The 26,519-nt window shown below is 41.8% G+C and overlaps 1 protein-coding gene across 2 annotated transcripts in view; it reads right to left on the bottom strand.

The window, feature by feature from the left end:
- Window positions 1-26,519, bottom strand: part of SPTBN5 (spectrin beta, non-erythrocytic 5) — a 109,247-nt gene that overhangs the window by 82,115 nt on the left and 613 nt on the right. For both annotated transcript variants that reach the window (XR_012650789.1, XM_075030667.1), the window contains exons 2-15: window positions 18,981-19,096; window positions 17,886-17,966; window positions 16,765-16,881; window positions 14,081-14,248; window positions 12,688-12,807; window positions 11,711-11,868; window positions 10,617-10,845; window positions 7,584-8,215; window positions 6,451-6,589; window positions 4,797-5,029; window positions 4,202-4,355; window positions 3,110-3,310; window positions 1,731-1,937; window positions 354-545 (exon numbers count right to left, since the gene is read on the bottom strand). Coding sequence is in view for 1 of the 2 variants with exons in the window: in XM_075030667.1 (XP_074886768.1) it covers window positions 354-545; window positions 1,731-1,937; window positions 3,110-3,310; window positions 4,202-4,355; window positions 4,797-5,029; window positions 6,451-6,589; window positions 7,584-8,215; window positions 10,617-10,845; window positions 11,711-11,868; window positions 12,688-12,807; window positions 14,081-14,248; window positions 16,765-16,875 (2,544 nt within the window). In the remaining variant the exon portion in view is untranslated. The remainder of the gene's footprint in view (window positions 1-353; window positions 546-1,730; window positions 1,938-3,109; window positions 3,311-4,201; window positions 4,356-4,796; window positions 5,030-6,450; window positions 6,590-7,583; window positions 8,216-10,616; window positions 10,846-11,710; window positions 11,869-12,687; window positions 12,808-14,080; window positions 14,249-16,764; window positions 16,882-17,885; window positions 17,967-18,980; window positions 19,097-26,519) is intronic.

Here is a 26,519-nt window from a genome sequence, read left to right as displayed (position 1 = left end):
AATGAAGAATGTAGATTATGGTCCTTTATTTTTTCTGGTAGCAGGTAAGAGACCCCAAAGATTTAGGAGCTGCAGCAAGCAAACATTGGGGGGGGGGGGGGGGGGAATTACACAAAAGAATCTGCTCTTCATAAAGTAGAAACACTAGAACGTAAATAGAAAGTTTGCCAGTATAAATTGTGTTTTGATACAAAACTTCAATGATAATCAATGATACTCTCAAGCCTTGAAGTCCCACAGGACTTCACAGGATTGAGGCACATTATTAAACTGAAAAGCAGACGCCAGCACAGCACTTAACCTCACTTCGCATTGCTTTGGACTTGACTACCCCACTGGAGGGGATACTATACCTCAGCCATGCTCTGTAGATTTTCGTAAAGTGAATCTATTTCATCTTGGGTCTTCCAGATGTTCTCTGGAAGAAAATGAACATCTGGGCTGGAGGTTCCAGGGAGTGCAGTTTCAGATGTTGCCCAGGTTCGACTGAATGGTAGCTTAGCTGTCTTTTGATTTAAGTCACCTGGGGCTTCCGTCTTCACTGTCTGTTAAGTAAAATTTAACAGAATCAATGGATGAGTATTTCTGATTGGATAAAAATTTCACATGGAAAGAAAATTTTGACTTGCTATTTCAAATCACAGCATCCTGACCCTTTAAACAAAACATTTCCAGTATTTGTTTGAATCTGTTTCCTTTGTTTTATTCTGAAAGAATGAACCAAATAACTGAAAAACATTTTAGTTTTGTTTAAAAGAAGAAGTTTCATTTAGCTCATTTTAAAATATTTTGATTCAGTAAAAATTCTCATTTTGTGCCCACAACAAAGTTGGGTTTTTTTTGTTTTTTTTTTTAATTTTTAAAATTGCCATCAAACCAAGGAATTGACTGTGCTCATAGTTCTGTTTGTGGTGATGTTTTAGAACCTGAACATTTCCAGTTTCAAAGCCTACGAGTGTCCTAGTGAATAAATGCTTTTATTTGCACATCGATACCATCTTGTCACATGCTTTTTCATGTTTAATAACAAAGCAATACAATTTTTGTTCCAATAAAAGTTAATGTTGGAATGATGAGGTAAAGGAAAGACCTAAAGTGGTGCTCGTAGCTCTCAAACTGGTTTGGCTAAACATTGAGTCATCATAGAAGTCTGAAATAAGCAAGCTATGAAATGTGCCATTCATCTCCCCTGATTTCTGTTGTCAAATGAGCTGATCTCAGGTCAAAAGTTCCCTTTCTAGTCAGTGAAAAAGAGGGGCATCTGCAAAGGTTGACTTCATCCCATGTGCCTTAAACATCCATCCTGGGATGGTATGAATTTCTCCTGGAGCTGGGGGATGGTTCATCACTACATTAGGATGCAGAAAGGATTTGTAAAGATGTTTAGATTAAATGTCTGCTTTTTAAAGCTGATTGAAATGAGTAAGGTTATGAGAATAAAGGGTGAGAAGGTTTTTGTGAGGAGCAGTAGAGGGAACTAATGTAGATGAATGTATTTCTAGCATTTCACAGAACACTAACTAGGTGGGCTACGAATGGCCAATGAACAACTTTGTCATCTAAAAATTTGCCTCAATTCTAATTAAAAATTTCTTCTAAATTAAAAAAATGCTATTGTTTACGTCATTTAGAATATTCTATTCTGGCAAAATAAAAATATTTTACATAATTAAAAAAACATTTAATTTACATTCTTCAACAAAATGTGACACAACCCCTTGTCTACTTACTGCAGCTGGAGCTTGCTCTGCTGCAATGTCAGCCTGCTCTTTCAGGCGTCTCATCTCAGAGGAGTAGGCTGCAATGTCCTTCTCCAGGCGCAAGTGACGATGCAAGAGTGCTTCAGCACTCGATTCGTCTTTTCCATAGTCCTTGCTGGCCAGAAGGGGCTGCCTTTCTCGCAACCATGAATTTGCTTCATTGATGTCAGCAAAGTACTGAAGGAACACAGGGAAGAAAACACTTGATTTCATCCTGGAGGTATTATATCCAGCTCCTTCCTCTTTTGAAAATTATGAATAAGGACAAATGCCATTAGATCTGTAGCTATAAGGTTACTTCCAGGTGTTGTGAAAACTATGAACAAGATAGCTCTAAATCTGTGATGTATTTCATGATCACATCAAGCACAGGTAATTCACAGAATCACAGTTAGTAAACAGATTCAAGGATTGCCTATATAACTCTTGAAAACCTCCTAACTAACTAAAACTTTATGGTGCTTAATAGCAGCAGTAAAAGGAACCCAAAATGTACAATGTTGGTAGGCACCATGTAATTCCAACAGATATTTTCTAAAGGTTCTAAGGAATGGTCCAACAACGAACAATGAACTCGGTCTACAACAAAAGCTTTCTCCTTTTTTCCAGAATTTGCAGTCTGCCTGGATATGGTTATAAAAAAGCAAAACAAGATTTTGAGATACAGAATAAAAGTACAACAGAAAAAAAAAAAAAACCATAGTAGTGAAGGAAAAAGAACTAAAACACCATAATGATGTTAAACTTACTAGACAGAAGAGGTAATTTAGACTTTATCAAGAACAAAGCTGTTAAGTTTTGTTCAAGTGTCTCATGGGAACAAAAGACTGAGCAAAAAACTTAGGAAAGGGAGAATAAGAATACCTGAGATAATGTTATGTGATTTGTGAATGCTGCTTTTATAAGAGCTCTTTATTTGCAGATGTGTGAATGTTTGTAGGTGTAAAAGTGTAGATCAGAATGGCAGGGTCAAATATTTCCCTGGCTTTGGGAAGTTCATGGTTGATCCAAGTCTTACGGCATGTTTCTTTTGTTGTTGGTTTTTTTTTTTTTTTCAGGGTAAAAAAGGTCACACAGCTACCTACATCTCACCCTCAAAAAAGACTGCATCAGCACTATTATGTGAGCTATTTCCTTTAGCATTTTTAACTTAGAGCAACTCCCAGCTGCTCAAATCTTCTGCTTGGCTGGCTTGCAGGAGGGTTGAGACTTTGCTGCCAGAGATCTTTTTGAAGACAACACTTGAAGACATCCTGCCACTGTTGCCCTGCATGTGGGGGCATGGGGCAGAACTGAGCCACATCTGTGTCCCCCATACCAGACACCACAGCAGAGAGAGCCCTGCTTACCTGTTTGATGAGAGCTGCTGCCTGCAGGCGGCTTTTGCGATCAGCCACCTCATCTTGGAGCTGCTGCCACAACTTTTGGAGGTTGTCTGTCTGCCTCAGAATGTCCTCCTGGCGCACAAGGTTCTTCTGGCTCAGCTCCCAGCCCCTCCTCATCACATCTGCACATATGGCCCTGTGGGAATTGCACTCTGCTTCGAGAGCCTAGCGGAAGGGTAGGAGACATGTCAGCACAACTCACTCCCCACCAGCTGAGAGCGAAGAGGGGGTCCTATTCTCCACCACTGTAATACATATGTTTCCAAGAGCCCTGTGTCTTATCCATGCCTATGACTTTTCCCTGAGCCCTGAGATGGTTGCCCCTTGGCTCCACATACACAAGTTACTGTCCTACTTTTTGCCTTTAATGTGAAGATTGTTATGCAGTCTTCTCTGAAGGAGATACTTGTTTGTCATCCACCAATTCAGCTGTCTTATACCTTCCAGAAGCAACAAATACGCAAACATTGCACACAAATGTATATTAAAATTACAGAAGAGGCTCCTGTTTCACTTTTTCTCAAGTCCACAGGTCTCTTCACTTGTTCACAGTGATTCTTTGACATAAGAAGGCAGTAGGTCATATAGCTAAACTTCTGATATTAGTCCACAGCAAGCTCTTAGGGAATGTGGTAACAGATTTGTAAGCTCACACAATGTTATCCATCCTGCCTGCTGATATCTGTCTTCTTTTCACCATCTCTTACCTCCCCAACATCTCTCTTGGCCAGCAAAGGTAGGTGGGAAAAACAAAAACTAGCAACCTTTTCTCCCTCCCATGTAAAGTGAGCTAATACAGAGCCCAGTGTCTTGACTAGAAGCTGCACTTCTAGTCTAGTATGAAGCGTATTCCTTCTCTACCCTTTCTTTCCCCTCTTGGGAAAAAATCCCTACCCTATACTTTTTTTTAAAGTTCCAAACAGTAGTCATGACACTTGAGATAAGAAGTGGTTGACAGCTTGCTTGTAAGTGCTGCACTGACTGAACTGAAGGACATAGATGTTCTAAGATCTTGCTATAATACAAAGACTAGGCACCACCAGCAAAGTAAGATACCTTATGCTTCTGAATAGAGGCTGTAATCTGGCTGACATCTTTCCCTAATGTTGTTGTTCTTGCTAGCTTCCATTTTTCAGAGATCCATGATTCTTCCTCTTTGCAGTCACGGAAGAATTCAAAAAGCTTCAAAGCCTCTTCTAGTTGAGATTTTCTGAAACAAAGAAACAAACAGTATATCTCAGTCAGAATTAGGATCCCATGGAGACAATGGTAGCATAATCAAAGAAGAATTTAGAAAATCCAGAATTTGAATGCCTTTAATTTCTCTTTGTCATAGACTAATTTATTCATGGAAGAAAACAAAGGACACAAAATTACATTTCCCTTTTCCTCTAGGAGATGAGGAGATATCCACATGCTATTCAGACTTCGCATACAGCAAGTCATAATAAATGCTGAGAATGAAGCTATTCATCTATGAAAGTGAGTGATCTCTTTCAGTTAACTGCAATCAAGACACTCAAGTTGCTTGTGTTATGTCTTTATAAATGGAGAAATGAAAAATTTCAAATGCTGGGAAGGTGTTTCTTCTGATTAAGGGAGTGATTGGCCATCCTAATCAGGAAGAACAGAGCCATAAGCACAGCCCTACCGTGACTTGCTCAGAGCTGTAAGGTTCTGATACAGCTGACGAAGCATCTGAACTTTTGCATAAAGCACTTCTGGTTTAACTGTGCTGTCCTTGCTGATTTCTGCTGTCCTCTGGGTGATGTGTGTCAATCTATGATCATAGGAAGAGATCTGCGAGTCAACCAAGTTGTGCTTCTGCAACAAATCTACTACTTCTAGGAGCTGCTTCCCACAGTCCTGGGAATTCACTAGCACCTGCAAACAAAACAAAAGGTATTGGCAGAGAATGCATCCAGGGCCTCAGCACAAAGAAATCAGTTGAAAGGTTCCTCTCATAGCTTCTAAATGTAAAAGAATGGTATCAGCTAGGTAAAGCTGAAAAGCTGTCTAATTAGAGTAATCATACTTTTCTTTCAATTTCACAAGCTAATGGCAACAATCCAGAGTTTCTACCTACTGCAGTGCAAGTAAAGGTCTCTTCAAATAAGCATCTGTTTTCTCACCTAAGTTATTTTTACTGATTAAGTACTCAAGGTCTCAGAATTCATAGGTGCAAGGAATAGCCCTTTGCTATACACCCATTTGTAGGCAGACTGATTCACAGTCTGTGTTTGGAGAATTCTACAATACCCCATTTCATGGTATGATTGGACTGCAATGTTTCTTTGTTTCAGGAACTTACTTGCCTTTGCTATCTAAATAATGAAAGTAAGTACTTCATAGCATTTAATTGGTGGCTGATGAAGGTACCAAGTGCTTAAAAGTCTGTCTTCTTTCTAATTGTTATCAATGTATACCATTATTAATCCTATTGTAAGATGTTATTTTTCATTACCAATCTTCTCCCATATCCTCAGGCTATCTTGGTTCCAACATTACCACCATTAGGTGTTCTTTGCTTACTAACACTAGGACAGAAAGATTCATAACTTAGAGATAGCTCTTATCTTTAATTTGAAATTCACAACTTCATATAACACGTTGACTCTTTCAACTTAGGTACAAGGCAACCTGTAGTCATAAGGATTTTTTTGTCTTTAAATAAGACAAGGCAAGACCAAAGAACGTATATATACTTCCTGCCATTACAAAATCAATATGAAACCAGTTATTTCCTATGCTAAAGAGAAGACTTTGGGCTCTGACATTCTGGTAACACTTGGAAATTCTTGCTAAAAGCAATCACTGTGCATTTACAATGGAACTTTTCTCTCTCACAAGTTTAGGCACTTGAAAACCAGACATATGCCTGAGCTAGTCCCCACCTGTATAATCACTGGAGTACTTTCAGAAGGTAATTAAGAAGAATTATGTGGAATGGGAACAGGGGGCTGTTTTATTCCCCTTTTGCTTTTACACTTCTAAATTTAAGTGATATTATTTCCCATCTATATTTTACTCCATAACTTGAACCTGTAATGCACTCCCTGTAATACCATATTTGGCTTTCTGATTAGGGAGAGCCCCTGTAGTAAAGCCTATTTTTTCTCATGTAGTTACCTGCAATGATGAACTGAAATGCACAGTTAGGCATCTAAGTAAAAATGGTGTGTTTTTTCTAAAGGTGGTAGACTTATCCTCTGTTGGCACCAGGCAGTCCTTAGAACATGGTGGGGGGGTTAGGGACACACACTGGTAGCAGTGCAAGCTGTGTGCTGGTGGAGAGGGCTCAGTACCTGCAGCTCTTTCAGCTCCTCTGTAATGGCATCGATGTCCCTCAGAAGGACCAGAATTTCCTGCATTGTACCCAGGGATTGTTGTCGTCTCTGCAGCTGATCCAGAAGATCCTGCCATTGCTTTGAAATGCTGTTTTGCCTACAAAGGAAGGGAGAGAAATGACCAATTTGGGCCAAAGGCTTTGGGCAGCACTGGGAGATTCTAAGTGCTTGCAGATTTAGGGGAGCTAAAGGAACACACACAACTCTTGCCCTAAGTGCAAGAGGACAGACCATGACCACAAAACAGGTCAAAGCAATGTTGTTATCTAATTAGTGTGATCATGGAGAGGAATTTTGACTAGCACATCAACTGTCATTGACTTTTATTAATTTAGGCATTGTTTTTTATGGATCCTCATACCTGACATCCTACATTGCTTTCATTTGATACAATGGAAAGGCTTGGGAAAAAAAGTAGTCATCTTTAAATGGCTGCTTAAAGTAAAAAATTAATCTAAACCGTATCATGAGTCACAATCTGATCTCATAAAGAGTTCTGTTTACTCTTTTATAACTGTTTTTCTTACTTTTCCCACAGGTTTCTAATTTTGTCTGAACTTAGAAAAGCATTGAAATACCACAAGAGAAGTTATTTCTATGGCATTCTTAGCCATTCCCAAATCAGGCTATATTGATAATCAGAGAGTCATAATTTCTCAAGATTTGCTCCAAACTGGAATCAATCTGAGAAGACTTTGTGCCTTAACTAATCTGTATCTCCCCAAACTATACACTGAAAAAGAAATGTGTTGATTTGGAAAAAAAATTATCCCTCTAAGCATTTTTGATGGAAGATAGAATTTTTGACGGAACAAGTATTTTCATATATAATGAAAATATCTTAAAACTATTTTTCACCAGAAATCAGTCTCAGGGTTTGACCATTCAAGAAAAAAAATTAAAATTTTAAAGAAGATGAAGCATTTGTCCTATCTGTTAAAACTGTTCACAGGTAGAAGAAATTCCGGCCGGTTCTACTCATGAGGAGCAGAGCTACGATTCATAGCTACAATTCATTTTCTTCCACCACACCACAGAAGTTCAACTAATTACAACCTCCATCACTACACTGTCTCATGACCATCACTCACTTCTTCACGATTTGATCTTTGCCATGATAGTTCTCCTGGCTGATGACTGTGGCCATTTCATCCAAAGCTGTGAAGCGTTCCCTCCTGGGGAGTACATCTGCCACAATGGCTTCCAGCTTCTTACTGGCAGCTTCCATCCTGTCTGCGCTCTCTGGCCAGAAGTCCTGCTTTCCAATCACTTTCCTCATGTCTTCCAAGTAGGACTCACGCAGGGCTGCCTTCTTCAGGAACCTCTGGGCTAACTGTTCCAGCCTTTCTAGCCTCAGCATCTCCTCTTGCAGTGCTTTTCCCCGGCTGTGCTCTGCCTTTTCCAGGATAATCCAGTGCTTTTCCACATCCTGCAGTGTCCTCCCCTCTGGGGGCAAGTATGGCCGTTGGTTGTTGGCTCTCTGCTTGGTCCTGATGTTGAAGAGATGAGCTTCAATCATGCCCTTCTCTTGATATTTGGGGGGTTTCTCCACAGTGCGGAAGGTCTTGAAGTTGGCCATGAAGAGCCACATTTCCTGAAGAGAGTTGGGGAAGTGACGGTCATCCAGTTCTTTCACCTTCTGTTTAATCCATTTCAGGAGGTCAGAGACCATCTGCTCATATAGAAGCTTCAAGTCATCTATCTCCTTCAGGAAGAACAGGATCTGTGATGGGAATATGAAGTTACAAGCCACATAAGAAGCAGAATGAAGCAAGGTGGGTGAACAGAAGAGAAAACATCTTCATAAACCAAGCTTAGGATTCAAATAGTTGAACATGTGTCAGGAAAATAGTATTTAACAAGCAGGTTGCCACAATCATCATATTTTATACCAACGTGGTGATAGCTGTCACATCTGAGGCCAGGTGAAACCCTAGAATAGCCTTCCATAAAACACAGATAAATAATTACTAATTTTCCAAGTCCAGGACATTTATCTGTTTCATTTGTGGTCTGACCTGCCTTTATTTCAAGTTCAGGTAAACACTGGAACAAACATTTAGAATGAAATCCATGACAAAATAAGAAGTGTTAGAATGAAATAATCCTTTCTTTCCATTTTACATTTTTTTTCCATGTTTGCCTTTTTACTTTGTATTATATTTTTTTCCTTGCCCTAACTTAGTAGCCCTCCTGCAGATGTCAGGTTTAATGCTGTACAATGTTGTCTGCCGCTATCATTCCCCTGAGCCCGCCTGCTCCAGCCAGGCAGATTAGTAAGGGAGGTGGCACTGAGCAAAGACCCAATCCCTGCAAGTGGTAATCTGCTTTTACCTACCAGAAAGCGCACTTGGCAATGAATAAGTGTCACAGTGTTGGAAGAGGAGTAAAACAGCACCGACCTTTAGTGCAGGAAAAGCAGCCCGTGACATCAGGGCTCCCTTCTGTATTTTCTGCCATCGTACCCAGTTCTCGCTGAAAGATCCTAGCAAATGCATGGTCACCTCAACATGGGAGGGGGAAAGGAGATTTACCTCCGCAAGCTGATTCTCTCTGCCATCCTGGTCACACACTTAGTCTGAACTCAAAGGCTTCCTTGACACATTCAGGCTTCCCTCCCCAATCCTATTAGTAAATTCAGAGCTGCCTATTTGAGGGGACTAAGGACATGAAGAGATTAACATCTGTTTTGTTCTCCTTCTGAATGTCTGTGTGTGTCAGAAATGCAGGAAGACAGGAATGCAATATTAGAGACAGGCTAAAAATAGAGTAGGAGGCAAAGAGAAAAAAAGAAGGTAACTGGAAAGAGAGAAAAGAAAGAATAAATATACCCATACAAAATTGAAAAAACAGTGGAGTACAACAAGAACTGAAAAAGGACAGAGTGAGAAATACTCTTTCTGTTTTTTCCCATAATGTAGAAGTTATGGCCTATTCGATCCTTGTAGTTCCTCTAATCCATGCTTGCTGACTCAAGGACTATTTCAGGTTTATCAGAAGAAAAATAATGTCTCCTGGCCAAATCCAGCAACTCACGTGTAGACCAGTCAAATCCTACTGCCCACTTGCCTCACTGATGCTGAGTCTTTGTTTGACCGAATTCCAGGTCCTGCTCTCATCTAATGCTTCTTCTCTTCAGAGAATGTCACTGTTACTTATACATGTTTTAGGATCATCTTGTTCTTCTCCCAGACCACTTTGTTAGCTGAGCAAGCCCTGCTTTGCAATAGCTTTTCACCTTGCCACCACCAGGGAAGGCTTAGTTTGGATTTTTGTGCTTCCCGTTGAGCAATATATTCCCCCTCTCAACTGCACAGGCAGTTCCTTGAGTCCAGATGTTCACATAGAACACATCCTGGGTGTGTAGGTTTTCTGTGGGCTATTTGTTTTGTATCTTTGACAAAACCAGAATAGATTATTCTGAATGTTGAAAAGAAATTCTCCCTAAGGAAAGTGGTCTTCAGTGGAACAATTACAACATTCCTTCAGTTTTCCATCAACAGGATGCAAGTAGTTTTTAATATAACTCATGATTGTATGTGAGACAAAATATATGTGGAAACTGAAAAAAAATTTTTTTGGCTTTGGGTCTTGCCCCCGCCCCCCAGGAGTGTTTCCCCTTCTTTTGCACTCCCTTGTTTTTCATGTCTTTCCCCCCGGCCCCATTTTGCACTTTGCACCTGACTAAGGAGTTATGAAGAAAGGATGAGGATTTTCACAGGAAATAAAATCCAAAGTAGTCTCATAGAATAAGGGATCATCTTTCCTATTAAATCAGAAAATTGTTGACTAGGTCTGCTTTTGCCTAGCAGTAATCCTCCCAAGACTGATGAGATCTGTATTCCTCAAGCCACCTTGGAGCCTCATCAGTTCTCAAACAGAAGGTGTGAGGTCAAAAAGAGATTCATTTTCAGTGAGATAAATGCAGCCCCCTTTTAGAGATCAGAGAGTCTACAGACACTTCTCAAGATTCAAGTGACAATAAAAGCTATTTCAACTGGCTGTGCCATTTGATTCAGTTCAAACGTCCCGGAAGCTGAACTTGCACAAAAAAAAAACATTTCCAACATAAATTTAGCTTTACGTATTTAACTTTTAACTTCTGAAGATAGCAATGCACTTACTTTGGTAAGTCGCTTTTGTATTGTCTGGCCTTGTCTAAGTCTGGAGAAGTAGTGGTAATAGAGTGACACATAAGTCATGATGGATCTCTCATCTGGGTAGGGTACTGCCACATCCTCAGCATCAAGCAGTTTGCTGATTCCTAGCTCTTTCTCAGCAACGTCAAAGGCGTTGTTCAGGTTTTTGATGGGCTGGTCTTGCCGCAGTAAGCTATAGTTGATAAGATCAGGCCTGGGCAAGGAGAAGAACAAAGCATGGAAAGGAAGATTTATGTTTGTCATAAATTCTTCCAGATTATAAACAAGAAACTGTTTGTAAGACTAAGGAATGTGACATCAATGCTGAAATTACTCTCTCTGACCCTGAGCCTCATTCAAGAGCATTGCCCCTTGCCTATGTAGCAGGAAGAAAATTGTCCCTTATGAAATTGAAGTACCAGCCCCAGCAAATCTCTGCCCTTCACTTATTTTGCCTCTTCACTGATGGGTGAAAACCAAAGCCCACTAGAGAGGCAATTCTGAAAAGGGAGGTGAATCCCAGCTGGGAAAGTTACAGGATCCCACCATGGTATGCTGCCAGAAGATGTTAATGGGAGAAGAAATGTTCAAGGTTGTCCCAGGTGGTTTCTCTCTCCTGCCTTGGGCTGTTTTCTTCACACTTTTTCAGAGGGCCAGAGAAGGGAGAAAGAAAGAGTCTGAGAGGTTGGTTATTCTGTTACAACTGAACCAGAAGGTATACATGTTCACAAAGATCATACAACAAAACCAGTCTCTAAAATAATTTTTGAAAAAGAGCAATGGGAATGTAACTGATGGGCTAAGACCAAATAATGGGCAGCATTGTTCAGATGTGTGATATTCCCTTGGAAATTCGATTTTATGCCCAACTAAAGGAACTACCAAGCAGGAGCTTTTGGTCCTTCCTTCCTCAGAGAGAGAATATCCATTTAAGAAAGGAGAGTCTCCAGTGAGAAAGGGCAAAGAGAGAACTTGACAGTTTCTTGACAAATACTTGTAATTCAGAGCCTGGAACAACTTGTGCCAGAGCTAGAAACAGCAATGAGCAACTCCTCCTGAACTGACCCATCAGAGCTTACCTGTGAGCATGTATGAGTGCATTGAAGGCCAGCCCATCGCTCCAGCTTTTGGAGAAGTCCTTCACATTCACGTTGGAATAGCTGGCAGTTTTATGCTGACACCAGAGTAATAAGGCTTCATTGGCAAATAGAACACCAGCTTTGCCTCCAAATTCTTCCTGTGAAGAGAGCAGGGGAAAGAAAAATCGGTGTGAACAATACATGGAAGTAGCATCAGTGGGTTTACACTTATGTTCCCAAAGATCGCTTTGTATTACTTCTGTCCTATTCACAAATCCCCTCAAAGTCGTGACTTGCAGATTGTATCTGCCATGAAGGTAGAATGATTTAACATGAAAGTAGAAGGTTTTTTTTAAAGTAAGAGTGAATTGAATGAACTCAGAAATTATAACATGAAATGCAGGTGTCAAAAAGTTTTAACACATTTCTTTTCTGCAAAGTTTGTAGAAATCAAGTGGAAAGCAAAGCTCAGTTTATCTGCTTCCTTATCTGTGAACTAGAACTCAGAAACAAAATATAATGTATCCAGGTCTAATGTTAGAAATTACTAACTTTGATTTAATAATACCTTTGTAGGATCTTATCTTTCATGTACTCAGAGTACATGTTATATAATTTTAAAAAGAATACTTTTCTTCAGGGAAAGAGCAAAGGAGCAGCATGCAGTTCAAATCTAGAGAGAACTGTCTTCAGAGAAATTCTTCCTGGAGCCAAAAGCCAGTCAAAGGTTTATGGAAGAGAGTGAGGAACATGATTATCCTATCTATCTCCAAGTTACTGTTTTCTGTCTCTTTGAGAAACTATAAAATGGATTCAATTGCTTTTAGAGATTGTTGGTTGAGTAACTGTGTAATATTATAAGATCTACATGATCAAAATGGTCGGGAAACATCATCAAAATGGGCCTTGCCAGCCTGAAACTCTACAAAGTCTCTGAAACACTCTTATCAGGCAAAAAGACAAAGACACTGTTTTACCTTATCAAGTTTGATAGATGAAATCTGAAATCGAAGTATAATGATCCAGATAAGTCCCAGGATTAAGATTCTATCACCATCTACGATATTCTCAGGACCAATCACTTTTACTTGTACCTGCTAATAAACCAATATCCGTTCAGCATAAAAGTACTCATGTCCAGCTCTCTGAAGGAGATATCTGTGTAACAAGCTGTTATCAAAGAGGGTGTTCAGGCTGTTTTCTTAAGGAAACTGGTTTTACGTGATATCTTCATTTGTCTGTATACCTGCAAGCTCCCATGTTCACCCTAGCTCTCACATGCACCAAGGATGAGTTTCAGCAAAAGCCTGGCAAAGGGATGGTGGTCTCAAAGATTTAAAGTTCCTCTACGGGTTTTGAAAACTGGTGGCTAAGGAGAGGAAAGAAACAGAATTCAGTGGTCCTTTCCTCCAAAGGAGTGATGGCAGGGCAAACTCAGAGACCATGTCCTCTGTCTGGTCTCCAGCCAGCTAGTCAGCTTCTGGGCTGACCAAACAGTACAAACATCCTACTCAACAAGCCATGACTGCCTTCTCCACTATTACTTGAGCAGCAAGCAGGTTGTAGTTCATGCCAACAAAGCAGTACCTCTTCAAGAATTCTGAGCACACTATAGTGGCTCCTGCTATCTGCATGGTCCCCTCTCTGGAGGCTGGACTCATGTGACAAGTGATGGTTGGGTGGTCCAGCTGGCAGAGCCTGGATGTGCACGTACCACTGGGCCTTACACGGTGTGTACCCTTAGCAGGCATGTGTTAGATGGAGCCCTGTGCTGTATTGCATTTGTTTTGTAATTAGCAAAAATCCAGACATTATATACTTTCCCACGTCTACTGCAATGAAACCCTTCTGCTCCTTTGGAATTCATAGCACAGAGTTTTGCGTAATGATTTTCCAGAGAGGTCTACAGTAAAATGTTTGCTTGGAAAAGAAAAAAACCATACATACTAATTTGTAGCTGAAATCAGGATGCACAACTGCAATAAATAAAACCACTGCAATGACTTGCAGCTGTTAGAATCAGAGATCTAAAAATCTCCATTTTTATATCAGCTAGCTTCAACCTTTGCCTAATGGTGTTTGCTCTCCCCCAACATCTGGGAAAACATAACATCTAGAAAGATATAGAAATGCAGTACATTTTCATTTAGGTGTGACTTGTTCTGGGGGAACATTGGCTGTTTATAAGTCATGTTACTCAAATAACAAAGAAATTAAAATCTGATTACTTTTTTTTCTTTTAATAAAACCCCTGGCCTGTCTTCAAAGAATATCTTGTTGTGTATTAGAGGGGAAAATTATAAAGAACATAATACTATAATTAGTTAGTAACATAAGATGTTGCAATCTCTAATAGCAATGTTAACTGACCTTGGATTTCAGAAATGTGATGGCTTTGCTATTGTTCTCCAGAAAATGCACTCTCATCTTTCCCCGGTTTGGTCTGGGCAAAGCTTCTCCAGAGAGCAGCTCCAGGAGTTGCATGAGAGAGATGCCATCCTTCAAGTCTGTGTAAATATCTTCTATCACAACCTTTACCTGCAAAGACCAGTCAAACAATACAGGCTCTGGCTGAAGATATGGCCCACAGAACCCTCTACTTCCAATACTAAACAAACAGCACTTTCTTGCTGTTTCACTGAGTCTTCTGTATGTCAGTGCATATATGCAAAAAAGTGATGGATCTTAATTCACAAAAAATGGATTTGCAGGAGGACTGACATTATTTATGAAAGTAGGCTGAAGTAAAAAAAACCCAACAACTCACAACTGCGCAAATAAAGAAAAAAGCAGGAGATTTTGAAAAATAAAAAAAGTCAACATTTTCAAAATCAAACATTTTAGCAGTGCCGACATTTTTTATTTCAGTTCAAATGAATCTTTTCAACTTTTTATTCTGAGCAATGCATTTCATTTTAAAATTGAGCTGATAATCCCATTCAATGACTCTGGTTTTACTCTACAGTCTCAACCAAGTCTACTACATCCTGCTTAGACCTGTGCTACCACCCAAAGTCTCCATATTTTTAGCCAGAGTCTCACACTAAGCAAAAGATTAAGATCTTTTACAAAAATGTATTTCATTGCTGCCAGTAGTGAGGTCACCCAGTGCTTAGGTGATACAATATGACATAGTGTGTACTCTGACCTAACAAGAACTTGCCTTGGGCGTTTCCTTTTGGCCTTACGCCACTAGCCGTCAAGAAGTGACATTAAACCATACCACACACCCAACAATAATTTACTGTGATTCTGAAATCACAGTAAATAATCTTTTTGTCTTCAGAAAAAAAGAAAAATAGTCTGAAGTTAAGTAGTAGCTTTTTTAATTCAGAGAATAGTTACATGTAGGGGAAAAAAAGGACAAGTAACAGACATGCGCTTTTTCATTCCTGACCAATTGTTAATCAGTTTAACAGATTTTTTTCTCCAGAGAAAGAAGAAAACACTGAAAGTGTAAAAGCAACTCAGAGAGACTTTAAGTCTGTACTGTGTGTGGAACAAGAATTCACAACTTTCTCTGACTGATTATCTCCATGAAAAACTCCTTGTTTAGTTGCCAACTTTATTTCTCTTTGCATATTAAATAAACTTAAAATTCTGCCTACAGTATATTATCATAAAAAAAGTTCTGTGACACTTCTATAAGTGAAGAATAGTTCCATTTATATTTGTAAAGACAAAGCCTTCATATATCTGCGTTATGACTCACCCAGCAATAGTTTTAATAGCTTTGTTGCGTCATTCTTCTCATAAAGATACCAATCACAGATTGCTTAACAAATTCAATCCAATAGCATCCTTAGTGCTAGACTTGAAGTAGTCAACAGTGCAACTAAGAATACTGCAGTGTCCTGTAGTACGATCCAATCACGTTGAAGTGTGTGTTGAAAAGCTGAGACTACATTGCTGAGAAGACCTAGATAAGCGGTCAGTCTCTGCACGATTTCTTACCCTATATGGTTTGGAAAGCTCTCACAGGCTTTTTTCCCCGTGCTTTTATGATACATGAACAAATACTGTGCAGGAAGTTATGACTGACATTTTAATCTTTGAACTTGAAGGTAGCTTTAAAATGAGAAAGTATAGGTATTTATCTGTAGCTAAACAGAAATAATTTCCTACACCATAAAAACCTAACTTTCTCCAGGTGGCAAAATGAGAATGTGTTTTGCAGTTCTCTCATGGTGAGAAAAATAAATTTTAAAGTTTGTGCTCTGAGGCTGCCTTTGCACCAATCACCAGCTTAAAACATTACACTGAAAAAATTGCATCTAGTACTGAAACATCATATAATAGTGATGAGCTAGCGTGGAACCAAGAGGCCTGGTCCTGCTTGGTGTCATCAAGGTCCATTTTCATTAATATCAACTACAGACTCTAGAAAAGGGAATTGGTTTTGGATGATGTAATACCCTACTGCGACACAGCTACATCATTAGTGCCTGAAATGAGTTTATCTTCAGTAAGTCTGGAGACTTTTGGAATATGGTGGAATTACCTTGCACACACAAATCAACTGTACACTAGCTCTGAAGTCTGAGACTTACTGAAAACAAACTGGTCTGTATTTGCACGGTAGTATGTCTGAAATTGCTAGACTTAAGGCAACTTTTTCAGAGCCATTGAGCAGCAGCTCAAGCTGGACTGATTAGACAAAGCAGAAAGTCTTAAATTAAGAGTTGAGCAATTGTTTGGGGAAATCCAGACATCTGCAGATACTATACTTACAGGAAAAAGAAGAGCAAATAAAGATCTTCCTCTGAGATGATCACCAAGTTACAGTGGACATCACAATATGACAGGGTTATATAGTCAGCCAAACTGAACCCCAATTTCAGGGAAGAATGGTAACATGGGCAATGGGGACAGGCGTAAGGTAAAAGATACAGGCAGGAGCATTCTGATTAATCAAAGCCTTTCTTGCTTGCATGTATGTGAATGACAACACTCAGGAAAAATGTGTAAATAATAACATAAAAAAAAGAATGCAGTGGGTGAAATAAAGAAAATAAAAGCCAGGAAAAAATCCCCAAAGTGATGGAGCTACCTACATTATTCCTGAAGAAGATATTGTTCATCCAGTTGGTGAAGGTTTTTTTTTGCATGGACATACGCTGCTCCTGCAGCTTTTTGATGTGATCTTTTTCATATTCGGTACCCATGGTCACCTAGGAAGTCAGAAACTCCAGTGAGGTGCTCAGTGCTGAAGAGATCTGCCTGGCCAGCTACAAAAAGCAATAACGTGCCCAGTGTATGTATGGAACCCAGCCCCAACAGGTACGAGATTCAATACCCTGCCCAGTATATTACCTTAATTTCCTTTTGCATGTACTTTGCACTTTAATTTCACTCAACTTTATTTTTAACTTACTTTACTTCTCCCTTTTAAAATGCATCTCTACTTTCAGGATGAAAATGTGATAAGTATCTGTGCAGATTTACTTTCGCTCTTTCAGTGTCTCCCAAGTCACTTGATCCCATGAGGAGCACCATAATCTGAAAGCTGTCAATAACTTTCTTGGGTGTGCTGGAAGCACATGACAGAGAACTGATCTTAGACCCTGTCAGAAAAAGGCATCTGCAAATCACTCCAATGAAGTGCTTGAAAGTGTGTTATGTTCTCTGAGGACTGGTTGAGATGCTGCTGCTGGCTTTCAGACCACAGTATTTCCAACAGAAATCAAATAGCTGTTTAGAAAGGAAATGGAACTAACTTGGTTCTTTCATGAGTTCATTTTTTGCGTATCTATCATTGTAAGGATGTGACACAGGTCCATAATCACATGGACAAGGTCCTAGACTGGGAGTCAGGAAGCGTTACTCCTTTTTCTCAGGCTGTCACAGACTTGTCTGCCTCATCCATATCAGTGAAATATCAGGCTTGTAATTCAATACAGCATCCAAGCTGAACATTCAGGAAGATTAGAAAGGAGCAGTCTTCCCTTTAGGGTCTGCAATACCATAAGCTGGATTTAAGCTCAATTGAACAACTCTTCTAGAGTCATTTGGCTTATGGTATAAATCTGTAACAGCAGTGACCTTGCTGTTATGAAGGCAAGAGAATCACTTAAAAAAAAAATTTTTAAAAAATCATTGTAAGATCCATAGCTACAGATATCTTTAGTGACCAAATATCATCTGCTTGGACTACTGCCATAATTATAAGTATTACCTGGATATCAGCCTAGCTGCAAAACCAAGAAACCTGTTGTAATGGTGGAAGAGGAGAGAGGTGTCTGCTGCTGTCAACTCACTGCAAAGAGAGAAGGGAATGAAAAATTAAAACCTCTGAAACTGCAGAGTTGTGGAGCAGGGTGACCTGCTTCCCAAATACTCTGTGTCCATTTTGCAAAGGCCCAGTTCTGAGCTCTTCTGGGCTCTGTGCCCTTCTAATTCATAAAACATAAATTACTGAAAAAAACCATTATCTGTCCTTGTGTGAGAAGACAGCAATATGGAACTAGCAACAGCAGCCACTGCAAATGGAAAGTTGCTTGCCTGATAGTTTTCTGTGCTCTAATAAATATGAAGAATTTTGCCACTTTACAAGATGAAAAGGTGCAAGAAGTGCAGAAGCAATGATTTGTTACTGCTTTTTTTTTTTTTTTTGGCAGCTGTTTCTTCACCCCCAGTGCTTGACTTCTGCAAAACAGGGACAGCATTGAAGCCTGACAGTTCAGCAACAACACAGGGAAGGATGACAACCATAGATGAAAGCCTTATAAAAATAAGAACTTAGCAAAGTTTGAAATAAAACTATTAAGAAGATTCTCACAATATTTTCTTATCTTTTGGGCTAGTTCAGCACTGCCTACTTTCTCTATGTGGAGAGCAGATATTCAAAGAATTGCCTTTCCCTGCCAGAGGGGTGATATTAACTCACTCCCATGTAATAAACCCCATATAGTTAACCCATATCATAATGCCATTTCTGAATTTGCCAAATGGTTTTCAGAATGTCTGTGGGCTCCTTTTTTTAAAAAGTGTTGTTATTCAAGCATTGCAGCCACCCTGAACAATGACCAAACTGATTTCGTTTAGGTGCAAAGGAAGCTTATTTGTTGAGCTACTGCCTCATGCAACAGCTCACCTGTTTTATTAAATTAAGTTAGAAATGCTCTCTGTATTGGTAGGTGATTACCTGAAGACAGATCTGTAATAGATTATCTGCCTTTGCAGGATGCAAAGGCACTGCTAAGAACCAAATCTGGCTATAATGATACATTACAGAAAAAAAGATTAAAGAACATTAAAAAAAAGGACTTACTCAGGTTTGGAGGAACTCCTTTCTGACATTCAGCAGTCAGTCATTCTGGAGAATGACTTTCAGTTGTAGATCCGCTCCTATTCCTAGTTCAGCTCACTGTTTTCATGCAAAGCGACCTTTGAATTTGGGAACAGAGACCAAGTATTTATGATCTACCTATGAACCTTTCATCTGATCTGAAGGAAATAACCCATCAGAACACAATGAGTAAAGGTTGTCACAGGCCTTGTCCGATTCTTATGCTCAAAAATCATGTATGAACGGCACCAAAATTGCTATAAAGCAGTGAAAATAGTCATCCACCATACTGATGCTTTGGTAAAGAGCATCTTTCTCAGTCGTACTGAAGGCTTTGACTGATCACAATCTGCTTTTCTAAAGGAATTCTTACTTGGGAAATTGAACTTGACAATGGAGTCTGAAAATGAAAGCACAGCAGAGGGTACAAAGATGAGACCAATTCCCAAGTGGTTAAATTGGGATACAGCAAATGAATTGCCAGTCACTGCGTTGAGGAAGCTCATGTGCACAGATACCTGCTGCTGACAGGGCAAACTGGGATCAAGCTGGCAGTGCCAGCTGCTTCCAAAGTTTACTGTTGATGGAATTCTCATTAATGACAAAAGCGAAAATAATTCTGGTAACCTATATAACAGTGACTTATATAACTGTCACTTAGAAGGTCACGCAAGCACTGAACACATTGACCCGGCATCATTGCCAGGAACCAGAGAGTTGCTGCTGGGAATCACTGCTAGAAAATGGGCAGGCATCTGAAATCAGAAGCCGTAAGTGAAGATGTCCAGCTCAGAGATGAGGTAAGGGAGTAGCAGGCTTTTCCCTTCTGGCAAGTGTAGTTTAGTTAGTATCCAAAAGTGACAGGAGGAAACACATAAGAAGAAATGAACAAACCCTCCAAAACTCAGTGCAGATATAACTTGATCAACAAAATCTGTATCTTCATACACACCCTAGAGAAATGTTGTACATAGTATCATGTAAGACAGCTAAAAATAAAAAATTTAATACATACGTTACAGGTATTACTCAAAATATTCCCTCCAGATTCCTGGACTTGTTTTCACCAGCCAGCTAATACAATGTAATTCTTTGTGATGATTAAATGGGAATATGATGACAGGAGGAAAGGGATATAAATTCAGCAACTGTTTACATCTCTTCTGTAAGTTCATTGCCTAGTTGTAATTCCAGTCTTCTCTTTTCTGTCTTGCTTCTAGTTATACCTACATTCTTCTAGAGGTAGGATTATAGGCTGTTGGCTTAAATCTGGTACAGGTTGGCTAGGCTGTGTGTGTTGAGAAAATGTCCTTGCTCCTATCAAACAAAAGGCAGAGGACTGGTAGTTGAATTGGCCCTGGATACAGGGATTTATCCCTATTGCAAGTTAATTATTATCTAAACAATTAAACGTGTAAAACACTGGCTTTGCTTTTTATGATGATACAAGGCAATCAAAGATCTGGTATTAAATTTCACTAACTCCTGAATACCTATCTCCACTTATAGTATCTATCTACAGTTAAAATGGTGGATATATGTGACACCAATAAATAAAGCCATTTCCTCAGTTCTTTATATCCTAACAAGGTGAGAGGAACGGCACGATATTTGTGTGCAGTTTCCTGGAGGGAGCAGGAAAAAAATCACCCCTCCAGCCTAATTACAGGCCAGCTCTTGCTGCCTTCACAGAGAAGGGGAGCCTTACCACTGACCTCGGGAAGGAAAAGGGCCCAAGGAGCACCCTCCCCTTGCCCTGTTTTCAGTCTGAAGTGGTTTTCCATGACGGCAGCAGCGTTTTCTTGTTTCTTAACTGGAAGGACCCTGATGTGGGATTCCCTTCTGCAAAAGTAGCAGCCACGTAAGATGTGTTAGGTTTTTTTTTAGCACCGTTTCTTATCTGCCCACAATCTTGTTCTGCTTAAGAGGGAAACCGAGACTGTGGAGATCAAACAGACCTCATGCCCAAGCAGCCTGGCTTGCAGCTCCAAAGCTCCTCTGCCCCCAGCCCTTCTCCCACTGCTCTCCCACTCCTGGCAACACCATATAAAACAAAGAGGGATGTGACGCTTCCTTTCTACCTGTTTGAAATTTTATTTGGTTTTTTGAAATATAATCCTCCTCCTCCCACAACAGGTATGTGAATTTCCAGCTCCTCTAAGACGGGAAGAAACATTTAATCTCCCTGTCGCAAAGAGCGTAGAAGCAACAGTCGCAGGGCCCGCAGAAGGCTGCAGATGCGGAGTTTGCTGCTCCCACTCCCACCCCTGACCCGAGCGAGGGCTGATCGCCACGAGCTTTCCCAGGAGAGCAGAGCCCTGGTCCTGTGGAGGCCTCCCTGGCCCCGCTCGCCAGGCAGCAGCCCTGGCTTCCCCCTGTCATCGCCCTCGCCCACCGGGATGGAGGAGTCTGTCAGAGGGGAAGGCTCTCGCGCAGGCGGGTACAGATGCCTTCGTGTGCCCAAGTGTCCCTACATAAGGCCGTTCACAGCTGACAGTCCTGTAACTAAATGAGCCCTTCATTGTACCAAGCTACTACATCCATCCTCTGAGCTGCCACGGAGCAAAGCCAGCTCCGATTTAAAAGCCACGTGGACATACTCCTGCCTGCTCTTACAGTCGACTGAGTTTATTCACGTGGCTCAGGTGAAAGGTTTGGCACAGCCCATCATCCTCCATGACATATGCTTCGCATACACATGTTCCTGAAGGTACGTGAAAATCCCGTCTGATCTCTGCTAAGGAGAAGGTTCCCCAAATCTCAAAGAAAACAAGTACGTTAAGTGCAAACACATGCATGACAGCTCGGCCCTCTACCCCACACTGTGTCTCCAGCCATGTTGCTTCCACATGTAAGTCTCAAAACAACAAACATCTGTGCCTTGACTCTCTAGAGCAGGAAGGCAGCCCACTCTCAGGGCCGTGTTCTTGTAGCCCCCAGTGTGCTAAGCAAGCACAGAAACCAGCCCCCTGCCTGGGTCCCACAGGTAGCTCTCCCCTCTGCCACCCACCCCAGCTCCAGCAAACAGCTGATGTTCAGTCTCATCAAGGCAGTCTGGACACAGGTGAGATAAACCACGACCCCAGAATATTTCCTAACCACATCTTGAATTGCAGCAAATCTTAGACCTCACGGTGGCACAGAGGAGCTACGCTTTCGATACCGAGAACACCAGAGAGCAGCAGGCAGCAATTATTGCAAGAAACTGTTCGCTCATTTGGGATACTAGGGCTGAAGAAAAGTTGGGGAATTAGTCAAAAGCAGCTAAGGAGCGGCACGGAGACCTCCAGCTGCCAGCCTGCACAGATCCCCTGCTTTCACCGGCCTCTCAGCGGAACCCAGAAGACAAATACTTCTCTCCACTTCTCTCCCCGAGGGGCTCCAGCTCACCACCCTCAGGCACCCCCCCTTCGCCCCCCACATACCTGCCTTCCCAGCGCCGCTGTCACCAGCTGCCCTGGGGTGCCACCCACCCGTGGGCAGGGGGTCCCCAGTGGATAGAGCCCCAGCTCCTCTCAGAGCTGAGCTCTGCCTGGGAGGATCTAAAGCGGCATCCCGGGATGCTGGGTTGTTATAAACCTCAGCCTCCCCATGCTCTAGTCTAAACTAGAAGTTGCTTTTCTCTTTGAATAGTTGGCTAGCGGCAACGTGACATCAACAGGGAGCAGAATTCAAGCAGAACAGTCGAATTACATCATCCAAAGGAACCGGAGCCCCTTGCTGCATTTGAAAAAAGAGGACAGCTTAAAGCAAAATCAGATGAATTTATTTTTCCTGGCATGAAGAAGTTCAGTCATCTTTTTGAAACAGAAAATATACATTTGCTTGTTCAGTCATGAATTAAAGACATTTTCTCCTTGGAGCTGTTTATATTATCTTGAAGTTTTCCTTCTGTTTCTGAACCTCAAATAGTAACATAAGAGCTTCAAAGGCTTTGCAGGATGAACACATGGGACAGAGGACTTTAATTCTCTTTCCATTTCATACAAACATAGATAAAGGGTTTCAAGTGACAGAATAGCCTTAATATTTTGAACATCAAACTGAAAATGGGCCTTAGAAGTTGGTGCATTGGCAATGCCAGATCTAACTATTGTATTTTTATCATCCGGTTCAGATGTTTTAATTTTTATTCATTGCTACTAAGGATGGCCACTGCATGAGTGCAAAACTTCTCCTTTACAGCTGCATTTTAGGGGGTTGTTTGTGTATCAGAGGGATAAAGCATTTAGCTCTATCAATGAAGAAAAATTGTAAGACTTGCATGCAGATTGGCTCCCAGCACCCTTAGTGCCAGAGCACTGAACCCTAATCCCAGGGAAGGTGTACGCCATGGCGTGCACTCAGGTTTTGGTCCCCTACTGCCCCAATCAGCAGATTACCGATTACAGTCACAGCTCCCTCCCAGCGCAGCCATCCCGGTTTCATTGTGAAGGCCACCCAGTCATGTGGAATGATTGAAAGTAGTTGGCAAAAGGCACAGCATTGTATAAACAGTTAACATTAGGAGTGCAAATTTTAGCAGACAAGAGATAAGACAGGGTAGTTCAAAATGAAAACAAATTGCAATTACTCTTCAATGTAGGCTAAAATTGCCCAGCCCTGAATTTACTGGTTATAGTTACACTGTTGGTTAATGTCTTAATTTCAGACTAGACACGAATGTATTTTGAGAAAAAACACAAAATGATCCCAAAAGGAAATAACTAAGCATGAGCAGCATCTTTCAACAGTTTCTTGTTTAAAATGCTTTAAAAATGACAATCATACATAGAAATCAGGTGAAAGCCATTGTCAGGAAAAATATGGCAAGGCAGGCAGAGGTCCCATGTAAACATGCAACTATCCAGGTCTCTGGCTGCAGGGAGTGCCTGAGTCTATCACAAATGCTGGAGGTCAGCGGGGACACCTCTTGTACGAGGTGAGACCAGGTGAGAGACCTGCTCAGCCTGGTGGTAGAGCTGAAGGAGGCAGTGGAAAGGTTGAGGAGTATCAGGGAGTGTGAGAGGGAGATAGATTGGTGGGCCCACACTCTGCCATCCCTGAGGCAGAGGCAGCAGATGGAGGCTCCGCAAAAAGCGGAGGTTCCCCTGCCCTTCTGCCACCAGGCAGGAGGGGACCTAAGAGATGGAGGTGAGTGTTTAATAGTGAGTCCAGTCATCCTCAGGGCACTCCACCCCTTGAGCTGGAAGGTAAGGATGAAGAGCATAACATACCCCCCCTCAATCCAGGAGGAAATAGTTAGGAACCTACTACGCCATCTGGACACTCAGAAAACTATGGGACCTGATGGGATCCATCCAAGAGTTCTGAGGGAACTGGCAGAGGTCCTTGCCAAGCCACTCTCTATCATCTATCAGCATTCCTGGTCAACAGGGGAGGTCCCAGAGGACTGAAGGCTTGCCAGTGTGACTCCCATTTACAAGAAGGGTCGGAGGGAGGATCTGGGGAACTACAGGCCTGTCAGCCTGACCTCGGTACCGGGGAAGATTATGGAACGGTTTGTCTTGAGAGCTCTCGCATGGCAAGTCCAGGATAAGAAGGGGATCAGGCCCAGTCAGCATGGGTTTACGAAAGGCAGGTCCTGCTTGACCAACCTGATCTTCTATGACCAGGTGACCCACCTAGTGGATGAGGGAAAGGCTGTAGATGCTATCTTCCTTGACTTCAGCAAGGCCTTTGACACTGTCTCTCATGGCATACTCCTTGAGAAACTGGTACCTTGTGGCCTGGACAAGTGTACTCTTCGCTGGGTGAAAAACTGGCTGGATGGCCGAGCCCAGAGGGTTGTGGTGAGTGGGGTGAAATCCAGTTGGCGGCCGGTCACAAGTGGTGTTCCCCAGGGCTCGGTGTTGGGCCCCGTTCTGTTTAATATCTTTATGGACGATTTGGATGAGGGGATTGAGCGCACCCTCAGCAAGTTTGCAGAGGACACCAAGGTGGAAGGGAAGGTCGATCTGCTTGAGGGTAGGGAGGCTCTACAGAGGGATCTGGACAGGCTGGATCGATGGGCTGAGGCCAATCGTATGAGGTTCAACAAGACCAAGTGCCAGGTCCTGCACTTCAGTCATGGCAACCCCATGCAGCGCTACAGGCTTGGGGAAGAGTGGCTGGAAAGCTGCCCAGCAGAGAAAGACCTGGGGGTGCTGATTGACAGCCAGCTGAATATGAGCCAACAGTGTGCCCAGGTGGCCAAGAAGGCCAACAGCATCCTGGCCTGTATCAGAAATAGTGTGACCAGCAGGAGCAGGGAGGTGATTGTTCCCCTGTACTCGGCACTGGTGAGGCCGCACCTCGAGTACCGTGTTCAGTTTTGGGACCCTCACCACAGGAAAGACATTGAGGTGCTGGAGCGTGTTCAGAGGAGGGCAACCAAGCTGGTGAGGGGCCTGGAGCACAAGTCTTATGAGGAGCGGCTGAGGGAGCTGGGGTTGTTTAGTCTGGAGAAGAGGAAGCTGAGGGGAGACCTTATCGCTCTCTACAACTACCTGAAAGGAGGTTGTAGTGAGGTGGGTGCTGGTCTCTGCTGTCAGGTGGCTGGAGATAGGACAAGAGGAAATGGCCTCAAGTTGAGGCAAGGGAGATTTAGGTTAGATATTAGGAAAAATTTTTTTACTGAGAGGGTTGTCAAACATGGGCATGGGCTGCCCAGGGAAGTGGTTGAGTCACCATCCCTGGAGATACTCAAAAAGCGAGTGGACGGGGTACTTCAGGACATGCTTTAGTGGGCATGGTTGATGGTTGGACTCGATCTTGAAGGTCTTTTCCAACCTAAATGATTCTATGATAAATCTTACAGTGCATCTGAAATACAACATCTCGTGAGAGATACGTACCAACCATGTAAAAAGAGCTACTTTCACTACAGTGACATCTTCAGAGCTCCAGACTGAAGTGGAATATGGGTTGCCGAGCTAGCAACACCTTGGAAAGAACACAGACAAGCTCTGTCTCAGAGAAAAGCATAGGTGGGAGAACAAGCCAGACCTGGTGGCATTAACAAGTTTCTAGTATTCACTGGACCAGAAAGTAACTGTGAGTCCACAGTCTATCATCACATACAAATCTGTGCTAGCATGAAGTCCTGTGGGGAAAGGGAGAAGAACCCAACTCAATACCATAGTTTCTACAAGAGAAGGTGTTTTTCCCTTGGAGGTCAGAAAAGCTGTATAGATACAGGACTTCTGAATGTAATTGTGAAAGACAGGTAAACCTCCTCCCAACTCTGTTTTGATCACAACAGGTGTTTGCTGGGTTTGGGCATTTATTTCCAGAAGACAACTCATTGCCATGAATCCTGAGTGAAGGGAGGCACCTTCAGCAGATGTGTTTGTTCATATATCTAAGCAGGGCAAGGCAGCCAACTCTTTCTCCTGGGGTTTCCTACCCAAGTCAGGCAGGCGAGCCCAAGAGCCAACTTTTCTAAAAGGTCCTCTGCACTCACAGTTAGTACTTGCAGCACGATAGAGCCTTGGATCAGAGAAGCTCAGAACAGTGTCTGCTCCAAAGCCCTTACAAATA

This window comes from Buteo buteo, chromosome 6 (assembly GCF_964188355.1).
Source record: "Buteo buteo chromosome 6, bButBut1.hap1.1, whole genome shotgun sequence".
Classification (NCBI taxonomy): domain Eukaryota; kingdom Metazoa; phylum Chordata; class Aves; order Accipitriformes; family Accipitridae; genus Buteo; species Buteo buteo.
The sequence above is the reverse complement of the archived record's forward strand: the minus strand, read 5'-3'. Positions and strand labels throughout refer to the sequence as shown.